We start from the raw sequence: 17,633 nt of genomic DNA on the forward strand, positions 1-17,633 counted from the left end.
GAAAAATTCTTCTCATTGGCGAGAAATCTGTCTCCCATCGCGAGGTACATAGTCGACGCTTTCAGAAAGCATAAGCAGTGGAGCCCGCAGCTCGTGGCCGAACTTAATCGGCTGCGCCGCGTGACGCCCAAGCTGGTGGCGGAGGTTCTGAAGTTTCCTGATGTTGATCCTAGGCTCTCCACCAAGTTTTTTCATTGGGCTGGTATGTGACCTCCAACAAATTCATAGGAATTTTCGGTGTGTGCTTATGTTTCTTATAGAAGGAAAGTAGTGTTGTGTACCGTGACCGGAGAAATGCGATTGCACCTGTGGAAATGCATCCTGTGAACTGCAGCTTGCATACGTTGGCGAAAGTTTTCTGTCTATGTACTATGTTAGATATAAAACACAATTACGCTCAAGAATAATAGAAGATCTTTTAAGCAACATGTATGTCGCCTTTTATGTGCTGTGTGTGTTTTTATGCAGTGCAAATAATATTGTTAATGGATCACTAAGGAATAGAAATACTCATGGGAAGTAGATTCATACAGCAGTTTACAAGTGTTCCTGCAAGTACATGGCATGTGAGAGTGAATGTGCAAGTATCTGCAAGGACAAGCTGTGTTTCTTGAAGTTATGAGATTGTATGTTACTAAGCATGGTTTTTTGTGTAAGTCTATCGAATCAGTTTGAATGTTGTTTTGTACTTTTTTTTCAAAAATCCCTTGTCTGCAGTGTTTTCTACAACCATTTACGAGCGTACTGTAGCATGTCTAAATGGAATACTGCTGAATAAATTGTAATCTAAGATTATCCATGTTTCTATGGTTACCTGAGGCACCTGTATGTCATTGCTGATTATGGGTATTATTGGATCATCAGATGGGCAAGCTTGAAATGCATCTTCTTTGTCTGTCATTAAGGTGTGAGATACTTAAGAAGCAACTATTATGGTTCTCTTGTATGTCCTGAGCTCGTCTATGGTTTTTATCATGCTTAACTTGGTCAAGACTTCATCCCATTTTTTGTCTGTGCTTCTTGGATATGCCCTTGATAAATTTAGTTTGCATTTTGTTGATTTGCTTGTTTTACAAAGAATTTATGGATGTCCTAACACTAGTGTTCATATTTTCCAAATGTTGTTTTCCTTGTTCCCAAAGATGATGGGTAGGAGGAAGAGGGTTTCTCGTCTTTTCTTTTTTCATTGGGTGGACATGTGCTATGTACGCTTGAACTATTGTGGCGTGATCTTGCTTCGGCAGGACTGGCTGACCTTATTTATGATTTTACTTGTTCATTAACTTCTCTTATGTTAATTGGTTGATTGTTACAAGCAAATTGAGCTTGCAGGCAATGGTCTGTCATGATTCATGAGTGGTGAATTCCAGGAAATGATTCATCTTTCCCGTTTCTAGCACTCTTTCTTATTTTTGCGTTGCACCATACAGTTAAGGAGGTTAATATTTGCATTATTTCATGTGCATAAGTTTTATTGTTCGTCCTTGAAGTTTGGTGGTTGTTTGATCCGTATGAAGTGTATGGTAAAGTCATGTAGGCATGTTACTGAGTGTTCTAAACACATTTTGTATCTTTTTTACCGTGTGACCATGGAAAAGGTTACAGGCACTAATTTGATTGCTATAATGCCCTTTGCGTTTTGCCTATTTTTTGGCTCTTGCATGTGATTTAATTAAGGAAGCATGGTGTTTGCCTACATTTTATCAGGCGTTATAAATGCATTTGCTTATTCTTTTGATTGAACAGGCAAGCAGAAGGGTTACAGGCATGATTTTGCCTGTTACAATGCATTTGCCTATTTTTTGAACCGGGCGAATCATTTTCGGGCTGCTGATCAGGTGCCTGAGTTGATGCATGTGCAAGGAAAGTTGCCTAGTGAGAAACAGTTTGAGATCTTGATTAGGATGCACTCTGATGCGAACCGGGGTCTGAGAGTATATTATGTGTACGAGAAAATGAAGAAATTTGGTGTGAAGCCTAGAGTCTTTCTGTATAACAGAATTATGGATGCATTAGTTAAGACTGATCATTTAGATTTGGCAATGTCAGTCTATGATGACTTCAAGGTGGATGGGTTGACTGAAGAGAACGTCACTTACATGATTTTGATTAAGGGTTTATGTAGGGCAGGACAGATGGATGAAGTGCTTGGCCTTCTGGATCGAATGAGGAAGAATCTGTGCAAGCCAGATGTGTTTGCGTACACGGCAATGGTAAAGGTGTTGGTCTCACAGGGAAATTTGGATGGTTGTTTGATGGTGTGGAAAGAAATGCAAAAGGATGGTGTTGAGCCAGATGTCATGGCTTATTCAACTTTGATCATCGCACTTTGTAAGGGTAATTGTGTTGACAAGGGTTACGAACTGTTTAAGGAGATGAAAGAGAGAAAATATTTGATAGACAGGGATATTTATGGATCCTTGATTGAAGCATATGTGTTGGATGGCAGGGTTGGTTCGGCTTGTGATTTGCTCAAAGACTTGATGGACTCAGGATATAGGGCTGATTTGGCAATATATAACTCCCTTATCCGAGGCTTGTGTAATGCAAAATTGGTTGACAGGGCTTATAAACTTTTCCAAGTAACAATTCGAGAAGACCTCCAGCCAGAATTTCATACTGTTAATCCAATCTTGTTGTCTTATGCAGAACTGAAAAGAATGAAAGAATTTTGTAAATTGCTTGAGCAATTGCAAAAATTGGGGGTATCGGTCATTGATTACCTACTCAAATTCTTTTCTGGCATGGTAGAGAAGGATGATGGAGTAGTGGCTGCTTTGGAAGTGTTTGAATACTTGAAAATCCACAACTATCTCTGTGTTCCAATTTACAATATAGTTATGGAGGCCCTTATCAAGAATAGCAAGGAAAAGAAGGCTTTGGCACTCTTCCATGAACTCAGTGATTTGGGCTTGGTGCCCGACTCATCAACTTACTGTAATGCAATTTTATGTTATGTTGAAGTTGAAGATGTACAGGAGGCATGCACTATGTACAACAAAATTAAAGAAATGGCCTCAGTTCCTTCAGTTGCTGCTTATTCTTCTCTTGTTAAAGGCCTTTGTAAGATAGGAGAGATAGAACCTGCAATGATGCTTATTCGTGACTGCTTGGCCCACGTGACAAATGGTCCCATGGAATTCAAGTATAGCCTCACAATTATCCATGTTTGCAAGTTAAATGATGCCCAGAAGATAGTTGAAGTAGTAAATGAAATGGTGGAACAAGGTTGTCGTCCGAACAGTGTTACATACTATGCTATTATTTATGGCATGTGCAAACATGGGACCATTGAAGAGGCAAGGAAAGTCTTCTCAACAATGAGAGTATGTAAATTTCTTAGTGAAGCAGATGAAATTGCCTATGATGAGATGCTTGTAGACCATATGAAAAAGACGACTGCGGATTTGGTTTTGTCTGGAATAAAGTTCTTTGGTCTAGAGTCAAAATTAAAGGCAAAGGGCTGTAATCTCTTACCCAGCTGAACACTGAATTATCAGCTCAACTATCCTGTTAAAGATAAAGATGAGTTGAGCTATGACTCGACCAACCAACGGAGTCGGTCCAATTATAAGGTGAACATTTGACCAGAACTTATTCACGTTGATCATGTCATTTCAGGATGGTCTTCAGTTAAATCATAATTCAACTGATGTTGAGCGTTCAACTATCTAAGCATAAATCGAACATGAAGAGCTGTCAATTGTGATATCTGGTTTGCAAGAATTTCTCTCGGTTCCTTTGTTCCAGACTATTTCAGAGCCTTGGACCCTGGTATGTCAGTCTGTCACTAAAACTTTAACTTGTTATTTAGTAGGAAAGAAATTAATGAGAAGTCATGGAAATCTTTTCTGTACTTTAACCATGTAGGTCACACTTTTGGTGTTTCCAAAATTTTTGTTGGGAGATCTAGAGGTGGTTGATTCCGTGCAAGTTCTATGCAGTTAGAGGTTGTAGTATAAGTCATTTGGTTGTATCAGAACTATGGTTGACTTCATACTTAAAAGGCACCCTGTAAGAAAATGTATCAAGTATCTTGTTGGCTGGATGAAATTTAAGTTTAGTGTCGCATCAGCCATACTTGTTTGGTTTCTTTTGTTGTATTGTTTGTCTTTAAAACCTGGTCAGATTTTCATTTGAGTTCAGCAAGTTCATCTGATAAGATGAAAAATGCATCATTCTTTTCTGTGGTTTGTTGTATGCCTGACCTTGCAAAACCAAGTGAAATTGCTGTTATAATATTCCACGAGTAGTTCATATGCGTTTTCTTATTTCTTGAAATTGATGTTTGTCTATAAACCTGACTATTGTCCCGATTCAGTTGTAGAGGTGGAAAAACTACCAGCTAAATCTGTTTGTAGCTTCAAGAAATTTCTCTCAAAACATTCCAGCCAACAGTCTCAGAATGACATGAGTTATTAATTCTTTACGCATTTGTCCAATGTATTAAATTTTTTAAAGTTGTCTCTGGTTCAGTTGATAAGATTTGGCATAACAAAGTATCTATGATATAGGTGTTAAATGTCCCTGTCTATAAGTGAATACACATATGAAAATCAATCTTTTATTTTGGATGTCATCTGCTTCTTGTGTTCACTGAAATATTTGACTTATTTACTTTTAACTGTTGCGACATATGAACTGTTTCTTTTCCTGTTGGCCTTACGAAAGTTGCTTCATAACTATATGCTGCAGTTATAATGATTCCTGTCAATTATAAAAAAAGAAAAAAAAAAATATGTTTCTTGACAATTATCAGAAAAAAAGAATATGATTCTTGTCCAGTTTACCTGTTTTGGTTGAGTTTACATTTATAAGTTTTCTGATATATCCTACAATGCCCATCTACACAGGTGTCCCATATGCTTGGGCTAGATCCAGCCAAATCAACCCTTCTGTTGTAATTGAGGAGTTGCACAGATTTGAACCAAAACAAACTCAATGTTTGAAAACAAGTTGCTCGATGCCCTTCATAGTTGTGGACAGGTGAAGAGAACCCATTGTTGTATCTTACGCCTTTTTTATTCTTTGAAGCATGTTAAGAAACAACTAGATGTATGTTATTCTCATGACTTGATTTACTAGACAGATGAAGAAAAATAGCAATTACTACATCATTCTCATCAAGTTTATCTATAAATAACTTGTCATGCAGACTCAACACTCCTATGCTTTCGCTAGGCGAAGAAGGTGATGATTGCAACCTGTTGTAGCACACAGGTACTAAAGCAAGAAGGAAAGCAGGCTTATGCAAAGAGCAAGGTGATCATCTGCCCATTTTGGCCCATCGATGTTTTGTTCTAGGTTCTTTGTACAAATTTTCTTTAATGTTCACTGTTAGAAGAATGAACAAATGGTTTCGTTCTAGAACTGCGTACTTGAGGTATCTCCTACTATAATAAGCTTATGTTCATAATCAACACAATTTAGTATCAAATCCTGTATTTGTGGAGGAGCTCAATTTTCTTATGATGAAGAAAGTGACTACCAACAAGAATCATATAAAGTCTGAACATTGGATGGATTCAGTATGCGTATGTTGTCGTCTCGCACACATTCTAGTACTGTTTCCACAAAACAACACATCTGAAATGCGAAAACATTTTTGTTAACCAGCACCAGCTGAAATCGGAAAATCACAAGACACCCGAAGAACAGAAACGAAATCGGTACTACTTAGGTAACTGATGATGACATACTTTACATAATTCTATACCCATCCAGATACATACAAAAATAGAAACAACAGTAGATAGCTACAGCAGTTATCGTGAGATAACAATAAAGGAATAAAACATTCTTGTACCTGCTTGTGTGTGTATTCTGTTAACCTAAACCAGAGCTACGTAGATGACGACTCAACCTGTCGTTTGGGACGATTACGGCTACGAACTGGTGCAGCTTCTTTCTGGGGGACTGGGTCTTCTTCCTCGTCCTTGTCTTCATTTTCCAGTATTGCTTGGTTTATGGCAAGCTGGATCATCAGACAACACAAATTCTCGACTAATAAGTTTCATGTCATTAATCATATATGTTGGGACTTCACTCATGAAAGACTCCAAACATCTTCTCTTTGAGATTTTTGGGTTTCATAAGAAAGAAAAGAATAAAAAGATCTATGAACTAGATGCAAGAAGGGATCACATAACTCTTAACGGCCATCATTATCAATCCGTGACAACACTTACCAAAATGAATTGGTCTTGAGTAAATTAAGATTAGGGATGTTGGGAATTTATCTTGAGCCCACAAAAAAATACAATTATTACAGCGGAATACAAATCAATATAACAACGATTACAGATAATAGGAACAGTTGAGGAAAAACAAATTCGATAAATAATTTCGACTCAGGGAACCGGATCCGATTGGGAAGTCCACAGCCACAAAGGTCGGCAACCCAACCACCGGTTGCTCAAACCAATCAAGGGACGACAGCCATCAAGGTTAACCCACGCCACCAAGGCACCATCAAACCACTCAGGTTTCCTATCTTTTTTATTTTTTCTTCACTTGTTTCTCTTTCTTTTTTTTTTTCTCGAAACTAGTATACAGATAGGGAGAAGCCATCGGTGATGACGCAAAAAACAAGAAAGAGGAAGAACACGAGGAGAGTTAATAAATTCGACCAAGGAAAAAGAATAAGAATGTGAAGGGTTTCAATCATCTAAAAATGAGAAGTGGGTCGATTAATGGGTGGATCGGGACGATGGGTCAGTCAAACCTTTTCTGTGGTGGGTTGGGATTGTGGGTTTGGGCCTACAAAAATTGATCTGGGCCAATTTTTCAATAAGGGATAATTATGCCGTCCACCCCAAACATCTTCGAGATTAGGTGTAATTAAGTGCAGTAATCGAGTGGGATGTTTTAATCTAACAATTATTTGTTTTTGTTAGTAAAATTCACCAAATTCGCTTACACCACCATTTATGATATCAAAAAGAATTCAATGATCCATTCTTAAGCAAATTTCTTGGATGCTCAAGAGGTAAAAATCCTTGTTGGACCAGGATCAAGTCCTTAATTTGTCCATAAACCTTCAAAACTGACCAAACCCACCTTCCAATCATGATAAACCAGGAATTTCAAGATCAAGACAGGAAAAATAATAAGAATAATCTATAGAAAATAAAGAAACAGACACAGCCCTTCATAGAAATAAAGAAACCCACAAGAATTCCAATCCGAATCCCCTTCAAATATCTGGAGAAACCCATGAAATTTTCACATAATAGAGCACAAGAGCAACATGGAAACGTGGGGCTATGATTACCTCTTCAAGGAACTTGTCGTCGAGCTTGTCAGCAATTCTTATAGAAGTGAAAATAGTTACTGCAAGCAGAGAAAGTGGGAAAACGAAGGCAAATATATAGCTGGTGGAGCTCGGCCCCGCGCGCGTCACCACCGAAACGCCTCTCCGGCTTGTTTTTCGGCGACCCAGTTGCAGAATCGGCTCAACGGTGCGGCCGTTTCCCTGCGGCGGCAGTTTGTAGGCGGTGGGGATAAGGCGAGAAAGAGTGGAAAAACAGAGTGAGCTGCATACCATCATGTGAGTGGTCGTTAATGTTATCGTTAGGGAGAGAGATGTTTTTTAATATATAGGGGAAAATTTCTCCCCCCAAACTCTTATGAACTCGATTCGATTGAATATGAAATTTTTATTTTTAATTTTATATCTTAAAAAATTAATATTTTTGATCATTTAACACAATTTCATTTGATATTTAACAAAAAAATAAAAGAAAAAAGGTTTTATACTTATTTTCTAGTTGAAGGAAAAGTTGGCGCTTTTTTTTTCTTCCTAATTTGACAACATTTTGAGAGAAAAATATAACTATTTAGAGAAAAAGAAAAGAAGAAAGAAATCAGGACAAGAAAAGGGAATTTCTCTCTTTGCTCACCGAAATTGAAGTTCATCATTCCTATATTTCGATAATTCAAAGTCAAATCGAAACAACACAAAAAAAAAATTATTTTCTACAAGTGAATCAAGTAGACTAATAGAGTATTCATATGTTGCGGTGGAAAGAAGGCCTCAATGAGGATTTTATGGATGAGTTATAATTCGGACAGACAACCCCATAACGGCAACGACTCTTTTGCTTTGTGGTTTTTATAATATTCAGATTGATGTGATGTGACGCTGTAATATAAGTCATCTTAATAATTTGAGGCACGTATGTGGTTGTAGCTAAGTGTTAGTGTAGTAAGTGTTTTGGAGAGTTTGAATGTAGTATGTAAATTTACTTGTGAATATAAGAAAATTGTTCATAATGATTCTTTATTGTGTTTTAAAAGTGTATAGTTTTCAGTTTTAAATTTTTGTTTTTGTTGTAATTTATAGTATAATTCTTGATTTTTGGAAAAATTAGAACAAGTTTTGGATAAAAAAACAAAGGTCGAATTTTGAAAATAGTTGTCGAAAATAATATCATTGAATGAAAGTAAGTTGAATTTTAATTACATAAATCAAAGTCCAGAGTTGAACCAAAAATAGAGTTAATTATATTTTGCCATCCAAATTATGATCGTTTTTACACTTTGACATTTGAATTTTTCTTTGTGTCAACTTACCATCTCAATTTTACGAAATTTTGCACTTTGTCATTTATAACTGTTTTTCAATCAAGTTTTTTGTCCCCAAAAAAAAAGAAAATATCACATCCAGTGCACATGTGATATTTTTCAAATATGTACAACACGTGATGTATTCCCTACATAAAAATAAACAAAAAATCAATCGTGCACAGCGAAGTGCAGATTTCACAAAGTTGACAAAAAAAATTAATAACAAAATATAAAAAATAAATATAATTCAGATGACAAAATATAATTTACCCTTAAAAGGAATAATAAAAGTCACTGGCTTTGCAATTGCAATTATGTAACCTAATGCCTTTGTTCCCACACCCTTAAGAAATAATTGCATGTTAGATTTGGGTCTGCATTTTCATAAATGAAATTTAAATTGCAGCTACACTTTAAAAGGACTTGTGCTTTCTTGTTCCTTGCTATCTTTTCTCACTACCTCCTATAGACTTGACCCTTTTCTTGACCTGCACTAGAAATCAAATCGCCCGTCTTGTTGCTATTATAACGTGGATTTCATACATTAAAAGGATTCGAACCGAATTGTTAAGAAAAATCAACCTTTAGTGCATTCCAGTTGATGTAGATGATCTGAACATTCTAAAAAATGGTTCCCTTCAAAGCAAGTGGATCAACGGCAAAATGGAAGAATTTCAATTTATTTTTTTACGTTGGAATACAAATTGCTGTCGTTCAACTTTACTTTTTCATCTTAACAAGATATATACAACTTTGTTTGTTGATGTCTTTTGGGGTTGGGTTGAGTTCAATGCCCAATTGGTCCATGTCCAAATTCAATTAATTTCCATTTGATTGTATTCATGTCTTGATTAGGTTCATAATGCTTAATTTCCTAATTAAACATAAACCTTAATTAATTAATATAATAAATGATTCACAAGCCCAACCAATTAATCTTAATTAATTAGTCACAAGTTTTAACTAATCAAAATAATTAATGTTTGTGAATTCCTATTAAATAGGCTTCAAATTAAACAAATCTATTATTTAATTTCCTATAGGTCGATTTCATAAAATCATCCAACGAATCAATTAATTTAACTCTTTAAATTAATTGACATCTTGTTCTAAATTAATTCAATTAATTAATTCCAAGAATTTCATCATGTATTTGTGTGCGACCTTTTAGCTTCACAATTTAATTATATATTTGCGTTTGTATCACATATAATTTAATTCAACTACTTTTTTATTTTTTTCAATAAGCAATATTATTTTAGATGTATGTAATTTTACATAATGTTCAATGTAAAATAAATTGTATAATACAAATAATACATTCAAGTAATTTTTTATTTTTCAATAAGTAATATAATTTTGAACTTAAATACTTTATTTTTTTTTATCTAAAATAAATTATATAATACAAAGAATATATTCAAATAAATTTTATTTTTAATAAGTAATATCATTTATTTAGATTTAGATGTTCTAACATAGTTTTCGATCTATAACAAATTATATAATACAAATAATACATTCAGCTAATTTTTATTTTTTTTTCAAAATGTAGTATCATTTTAAATTAAGGTACTTTAACATAATTTTGGTCTAAAGTGAATTATATAATACAAATAATACATTCAATTAATATTTTTATTTTTTGTATTTCTTATATAGAGTTGGTATATGCAAAATTGTTTAAAGATTTTTACATTTAAGACCATAATTTTCTAATAGCTACTAGTATTAACCATAAGTATATAAATATAAACAAAATTAGAAAAACTAACGGGGAGGGTTCAAACCGAGTCTGCAATAAAACCCGACCAGCCCTAAACCCAACCGGGTTTCACTTCATTGTATCTTGACCCAACTTATACCGATCAAGTGTACCAAACCCACCCTAACCACACGGGAACCCAAGCGGGGGCCGACTTGCCCAGCGTATTGCCATCCCTATCTATGATAGACCAGATGCAGATTATCATCCTTTGGTTAGAATGAAAGGGTGGTTTTTACCACCTATAGAAAAAATACCATTCAAGAACTACATGTCAATTCCTTTTCAATTTCTTTTCAATTCCTTTTCAATTTCTCAAATTAGCTATTGATGTCTGTGCTAATTGGTATTTACATTGCAAACACATGAGAGCTAGCACCACCAGGCAACAAATAACTCAACAGTAGAATAGAAGTTGCACCTTTGCTGCCTAATTGAGTTGTTCTTTCCCTGTACGACAAAAGGAATTTGAAGACAAATGTAATGACTTTTCTGTAAATTTTTTGTCCCCACTTTCTCTATATCTATGCTATGAGGTACACCTCCGCATTGGTAATGATCAGGAATAGCCATAGATTGAAACACCATTAAGCTCCAACCGGATGCTTGCTTAGCTCTTTCCTACTCCTACCTCTGGACAAAGAGGAGAATCTAGCATTTCCTTCTTTTCAATCATATACGGAAGGAAAAAGACGGTTCTCGTCTGTGATTGGGGGAGATAAGGGTGGGACAACTATTTCTTGGAATGTAGAGTTAGTTACTTCTAGAGATTTTCTAGCTTTTGTGTGAGATTTTTTATCCTTACCAATTTTTCTTGACTGATAGCGTACAAAGTCAGTACCAGTAGAGGAATTACTGCTCTCAATGGATACTAAGAATTTGTCCTTTGAGTGAGATTCTTGTGCAGATGCAATGATATGTCGAAACACACCAAACTCGGTCAAACCTTGGATGATGGTCTAAAAAACATAAACATAAGCAATGGAAAGCTAGTTTGATTAATTACCAATGAATGGATGTGTTAATCAGGCGTCTTTTTTGCAAACAGGTGTATCCAAATAAAGCTTACCTTGGGAGCATGAATGCGTGTTAAAATTCCCTTTTTCAATAACTTCATCTTGAGGGTTTCATCACCCCATACAACATGTTCACGATACCTGCTGCAACAAAATGCAATTGTTCACAAAGCAATGAAGCAATGCATGAATCTTGGAAATGTCTCTGTTTAAGAAACAACAGAAAACAAATAGGTCTTGGAGCACAATGCAATGAAGCAATGCATGAATTCTGGAAATGTCTCTGTTTAAGAAACAACAGAAAACAAATAGGTCTTGCACAAACTCCGCAATTCATGTACACTGAATAACTGAATAAAGATAACTTAGGTACTTGTAATGATTTCATCATTACCAGTTGAGCATTCCCTCATTTGTGGCAGTTGAGGCAATTATAAAAGCCTGCAAATAGATGAGTAATACCCATCAGAATCAGAATGGATGGAAAAATAATGAAAATATTCATATTAATTCCACTAAGCTAGAATCCGCGCAGTTGAGCAATATAGTAGCTATTGACTAAACTCAAAGGAGTAGTCACTCTTCAAAAATCACAGCACATAGGGAAAAATTTGACACGTAATGCTCAACAAGTTGTAAATAACTAAATAGAGTGCAGGTGTTCAACTCTCTACCGCTCTATCAAACTCCAACATAAAGCATTGCTTAACATCTTCCTTTGTAGGCTTACAATCACATCGATCACGTCTAGAAGTCAAATCCGAGAACTTGGCATATGTATAATGTAAAACAGCAGCCTCTTCCAATTTGATCTCACTGTCAACCATTGTCCAAAAGTGTATGTAAAAAATAAGTCAAGGAATATAATTGTGCGGTTCCCAATGACGCAAAAAGCAAATAAAACCACTTAAAAGAATGCATGTGGTATAAAAGTGACTAAATCGAATTATACCTAGGAGTTTTCATGTAATTGCTCCATCTATGTGCACCATTTGGACGAAGATGATCTTGCACTCGAGCAGCCGCTTTCCCATTTCCATATGTCAAAAAATAGTTTGGGTTGCCACGGGTTGAATCCTTATACATGTCAAAATAAGTGTCTTTTGTTAAATGGTCGTAATTTTTCTTGAACATAGAGACCTATGAGGCAGATGAAAATAAGAAAATCCGTCAGTTAAAGTAGATCAAGTGGAATATCATGGACTAAAAGGTTCTCCACTAAAATCACTTTTAAAATCGCCATTTGTATCTATGAAAAAGGGAAACACTAATTTGATTTGTTCAGGTCAAATGAAATAAATGCTATCATCCCACCAATGGAGAATTAAGCAATTTTTGCTAAATCCAGCGGGAACAACCTACAATATACATAAGGATATGATTCTACAGAAAAGAATCAATTGTAGTTACAATATTGCCAGACATATTTACAAGTTTATTATCACTATTATTAACGGTGAATAATGACAAGATATTTTAAAAATTACCTCCGTGAAAGGTTCCTTGATGTCATCCCTTTCAACACTGCTCTCCTGACAATATTATATAATGATGAAACTTGAGAAAAGTCGTAGTTATAAATCTTCCTATTTCCTATTTGACAAGAGTGATTGAATTAATATCAACGGTTTTGCCATACCAATATAAACATTAAACACATATAACCAAGTTAATTTGATACCTCAATAACATAAACAAAAAAATACTAAACTCCTTACATAGTTGGGAAAGACAACCATGTCTATATTCTCAGGCACATCAAGCATTAATTGCCTTAGAGAGTATTCACGAGCACCAGCTGGGTGTATCAATTCATCTGTGTCTAAATGAAGTATCCAGTCCATGCCAGCATCCTAAATCCATACATAGATAGGTAATTAAATCTTCACATGAGTAACTTCTTTTGGACTAGTATAAACCATACCCTTGCCATGACTATGGCCATCTCCATGTTAAGGGATTGCTTCACAAATAGCTCATAATTGCAAGGCTTGTAAAAGAAACTTGACAACCAAGTCTCATTCCAGATTCGGCTGAAGTGGCAAGAAGAGATGCTTGTAAGTTGTAAAAGACTATAGTGACTACTAACAGTTCAGATGAGAAATTAGCAATGGAATAGACAAATTAGTTATAAAAAATAAGTTGGTATTCGATATGTTGAGAATCAATATGTACTGGTACAAGATATACAAAACTTAAATCATTCCTCCACATTCTCTCTTTCTAAAAATTCTTTTTTGTTGTGAAGTCGATGAAAAAATAAAAGAATCTACAGAAACTTCCAATGACACATCATTTTTAATAACCAGTGTTTAAACCATGACATAGTTGACATGACTTACCTCTTAGCTTGTTGTTCTTCTAGCTCTTTAGTTCGGTAAATTACTCTAACACCCTACAAGGATAAACAAACTATACTAATCCCGGAAATAAATTTTAAACTTTCAATATGGAGCATGTTTCCAAAAAACTGGTAGAAGTTAATTAATACATGTATTGGTAAAAAATATTTCAATTATATGATTCCTCTACCCTCCCTGATTAATGGGTCGATGCCTAGAAGATAAATAGGCAAGTATATGCCAAGCTTTAGCATAGACTTGGTATATTTACCACACATATTCTATGAATAAAACCTGTCTTAATTTCATCTCACTATTATATAAGGCCAATCAGAAGCTACTTGAGAGGCTACTAACTAAGAAATGTCTTGCAATTCCTTCAAATAACTGCCATATAGGTACAATTAATAACAACATATTTTAAATGCATTTATTGTTGAGCACTTTGAACCTCATACTCCTAACAACTTATTAGAATAAAGTGGCTATAAATTAGGATGATCCATCCAAATCAAGCTACTGAAAAGGCAAATTAGTCTATTTTTTTTTATATATAGATCATTTAGGAAATATAGTGGTAAGGGAAAAGCTATTGTGAGCCAGATAATTCTGCCATTGTCTGTTTAAATCAACTGAACATCCATGAATGTGACACTATTTAGTCTATCATTTAGCTAGCATCCAACTAGTCTTCTGATCCTAACTACAAGGAAAAGTACTAGGCATTCTTGTGCAAGGCAAAAGGTACATTTACAATGTGACGCAATTTGGTCATTCCATGTGGTGTTTTACTCATCAAGAAAACATAGTCTTTATAATCTTTTATCAATCATAAGCATAAATTCTTGTAAACTACAGATATCTAAATGTAAAAAGAAAAAAGAAAAGCAAGAAGAAAATAACAAGAACAACTTGATCAAAGGAACAAAAAAGATAGGTAGGCAGGATACAAACTTACAGGAATTGATTCAAGAACTTTGGAAATGGCAAGAGTTGCAGCTTTCCCTTCGACAAATAGAAAAAAAGTTGACACTCCTATGACTTTGTGATATAACATCCATGGCAGAATCTGCTCCAGGCTAGCAGATGTACTCGTAGTAACACATATCTACGTACATGAAAGCACGAGTAAATAATGTCAACAACAACTAGCTAAAACTATTACCAGAAGAGGAAAATTAGCAAAACCAATAGGAATAAAACTAAATATGGGATTCCAAGAACTTAGATTACTACATCTAAATTCAATTCTCGTTTCTTATTTCCAACTTTAAATTATTACTAATTACTGGGACATCAGTGCAGTTTCAATTAGAAAAAAGATACTTCATATCTATGTTAAGATATTATACAGTGAGTACAGGGTGTCACGATTAGGCCTCCACCTTAATGTGAAAAAAATTGCAATTTTTGTCACATAATCATGACAAAAACTCATTCATCACTCGTTATCCAAAATTTTCATCACACCTTCAGTTATAGTATATTGTACTTAAAAGGAGACCAAATGGCAGGAGAACCATGTAATGCTTTAGCCATCAAAGCATAAAGTATTATTAACCCTCATCATTTCAAAAGTTTCATAAAACCTTTCCTGCACCTCGTCCCTTGGCCTTTATCCAATATTGAATTCATAAGAAAGAGGATTCAAATTAAAGAATTATGAAAATTAGGATAGTTATTATATTATTGCATTTCATAAGCATCTCTATTACCCAACAATAGAAAAGAAATAACATCCCATTTTACTTAGAGAAGATTTAACTAAGGTGTGTACTGTAAAGTAGTTCCTTTTTCTTTTCTTCATATAATCTGCTTCTTATCCAAAATTTGAGAATATATAAAAATCAATTTTTCATTGAATAATCACGCAAAAAATAATAATAATTGACCAAAAAAATCATTTTGATAGAGATTACTATCCCAGAACTAGCAACAATAATAATAAGAAGAAGAATCAAATTATCATTTAATCATAGCAAAAAGGCATTAACCAGAGAAATCAAGAAAGCATCACAAAAAATGGCTAGATTCTCCCCAACAACCGAAACAGTGCAAAAAAGTTTGGATGAAATAAATAAAATATAACTCTAACTAAGAAAACCACAAACCGTTTCACATTATCCTAAATAAAAAATGTCCAAAAACAGAACAAACCAAAAGAACCAGAAGCAACATAAAATGGAAAAAATAGAAAACCTTAGGTTTGCGATCCGGTTCGAACTTGAACTTTAAGTCTTGGTAATGCGGAAATATGGTCATATTGATGTGTCCCATCAGCATGGAGCAATCAGAAGAATGAGATGATGAGTGGCCAAACGTGGCTAGAGGGGAGGAGTCAATTCCGAGGAATTTGAACGATTCATCAAGGAACTTTTTGAAAATGGGATCATCAATGCCGCCACCGTGCCATTGGAGGAGGAATGCGAAGAGGGCTAAGGAGAGAGGGAGGAGAACGAGAAGTAGGAGGAGCTTTGTAGGGAATGAGTGGTGCTTGACCGCAAAGGACAATGATTGGATAGAGGAGTACAAACTCGCCATTGGAACAAGAAAAGGTTGGCCCTGCATGTGGACTTTTTGTCTTGTAATGAGATGGAGATATACATATATATGGGTAAAACGCGGACACCCTCAACATACGCATAGGTCATTTGCATTGGCCCCTCAATCGTTTTTTTTTATATTTCTTCACCAATCTTTTAAATTTTTTTATATTTCTTCACCAATCTTTTAAATTTATTACAATTTGCGCTTTTCGGGGAGAATGATGGAATATTCCGTGCACGTGTATTTACACACCTAAAAATAATTTTGAATTCGATAAAATAGTATGGGTTAAATGCAAATATCCCCAACATATGGGATCATTTGCATTTTGCCCCAACTTTTTAATAGAACAAAATAAATCTAAAAAAAAAAGAGAAATTGTGAAAATAAATCCAAAAAATTAAAAAAAAAAAATCAATGTCTGATTTGCAAATAATCAACTTCACATTACAAGACAAAATCAAAATAAAAAAGCCATGAACTTTCTATAATATCAGGTGTATGAAACCCCTAAACCAAACAACGAACTTTAAACTTCAATTTACAAATAAAAAACTTCAACACAACCACAAAATCAGCATAACATTATAAAGATTGAAAAAAAATCCAGATGAGAAAACAAGAACTACTCACCGACCCAAATGAAGAAATTAAACTTCAACAACCCAAATGAAAAAAGTCACAAAAGAATGCAGCTACACAACAAAATCAAATACACTCCTATTATATAAAAAGAGGGAAAATTGAACTCAGAATAGAAAGGATAAAAAAAAATCATGTGTATTTTTGTTGGCCCCACTATCAAGCATATATGTGTGTATTTTATTCGGTGCCAATATTAATTTGGCTTGTAATGTGAAGTGGTTTAACTCCGATCAAGCATTAAATTTTTTGAAATTCTTTTCCTTTTTTCTCCATTTTTTCTAATATTTTTAATTTTGTTTTATTTTTTGTTTTTTAAAAAGGTTGGGGCAAGTGCTAATGACCCTATACATTTGGGGAGGGGGGTTGCATTTAACGCTTACAAATTTTACCTAATTCAAAGTCGCTCTTAAGCGCGTGAACACATGCGGACGGAATATCTATCATTATTCCCCCAAAAGTGCAAAGGGCAATAAATTCAAAAGATTGGGTGGGTAAGTAAAAAAGAATGGTAGGAGGCAAAATGCAAATGACACCATTTAGGGGGGAGGGGGTGCCTGCATCTATATATAAGGATAATTACACTCTTCGCTCATCATGAGATTTGGTGTAATTACACATAAATTCTCTATAATTTGGAAATTTTATATCTACTACTCTTGATATTAGCTTCTGCCTAATAAATAAATCATCTGTTAGTCAAAATTCACTATATTTTTTTATATTAATAAAAAATTGAATAAAAAATCGATA

At 34.5% G+C, this 17,633-nt stretch overlaps 3 protein-coding genes across 3 annotated transcripts in view; 1 reads left to right on the forward strand and 2 right to left on the reverse strand.

Moving 5' to 3' along the window:
• Window positions 1-5,437, forward strand: part of LOC105172145 (pentatricopeptide repeat-containing protein At4g20740) — a gene marked incomplete in the record, with an annotated part of 5,760 nt that extends 323 nt beyond the window's left edge. The window contains 5 exon segments of the mRNA XM_020697279.1: window positions 1-202; window positions 1,747-3,575; window positions 3,677-3,774; window positions 4,854-4,986; window positions 5,156-5,437. Of these exon segments, the coding sequence (XP_020552938.1) occupies window positions 1-202; window positions 1,747-3,485 (1,941 nt within the window).
• LOC105172147 lies at window positions 5,654-7,622 on the reverse strand. The gene is made up of 2 exons (XM_011093491.2): window positions 7,274-7,622; window positions 5,654-5,974 (listed from the first exon to the last, which is right to left on the reverse strand). Exons 1-2 carry the CDS (start codon window positions 7,547-7,549, stop codon window positions 5,843-5,845), a joined length of 408 nt encoding a protein of 135 aa, XP_011091793.1. The 5' UTR covers window positions 7,550-7,622; the 3' UTR covers window positions 5,654-5,842.
• On the reverse strand, window positions 10,692-16,252 carry LOC105172225 (glycosyltransferase-like KOBITO 1). Its single transcript, XM_011093598.2, has 11 exons — window positions 15,891-16,252; window positions 14,650-14,799; window positions 13,692-13,744; window positions 13,274-13,382; window positions 13,068-13,202; window positions 12,837-12,881; window positions 12,302-12,489; window positions 12,024-12,165; window positions 11,744-11,790; window positions 11,403-11,490; window positions 10,692-11,292 (listed from the first exon to the last, which is right to left on the reverse strand). Exons 1-11 carry the CDS (start codon window positions 16,230-16,232, stop codon window positions 11,002-11,004), a joined length of 1,590 nt encoding a protein of 529 aa, XP_011091900.1. The 5' UTR covers window positions 16,233-16,252; the 3' UTR covers window positions 10,692-11,001.

This window comes from Sesamum indicum, linkage group LG10 (genome assembly GCF_000512975.1).
Source record: "Sesamum indicum cultivar Zhongzhi No. 13 linkage group LG10, S_indicum_v1.0, whole genome shotgun sequence".
NCBI classification, from domain to species: Eukaryota; Viridiplantae; Streptophyta; class Magnoliopsida; order Lamiales; family Pedaliaceae; genus Sesamum; species Sesamum indicum.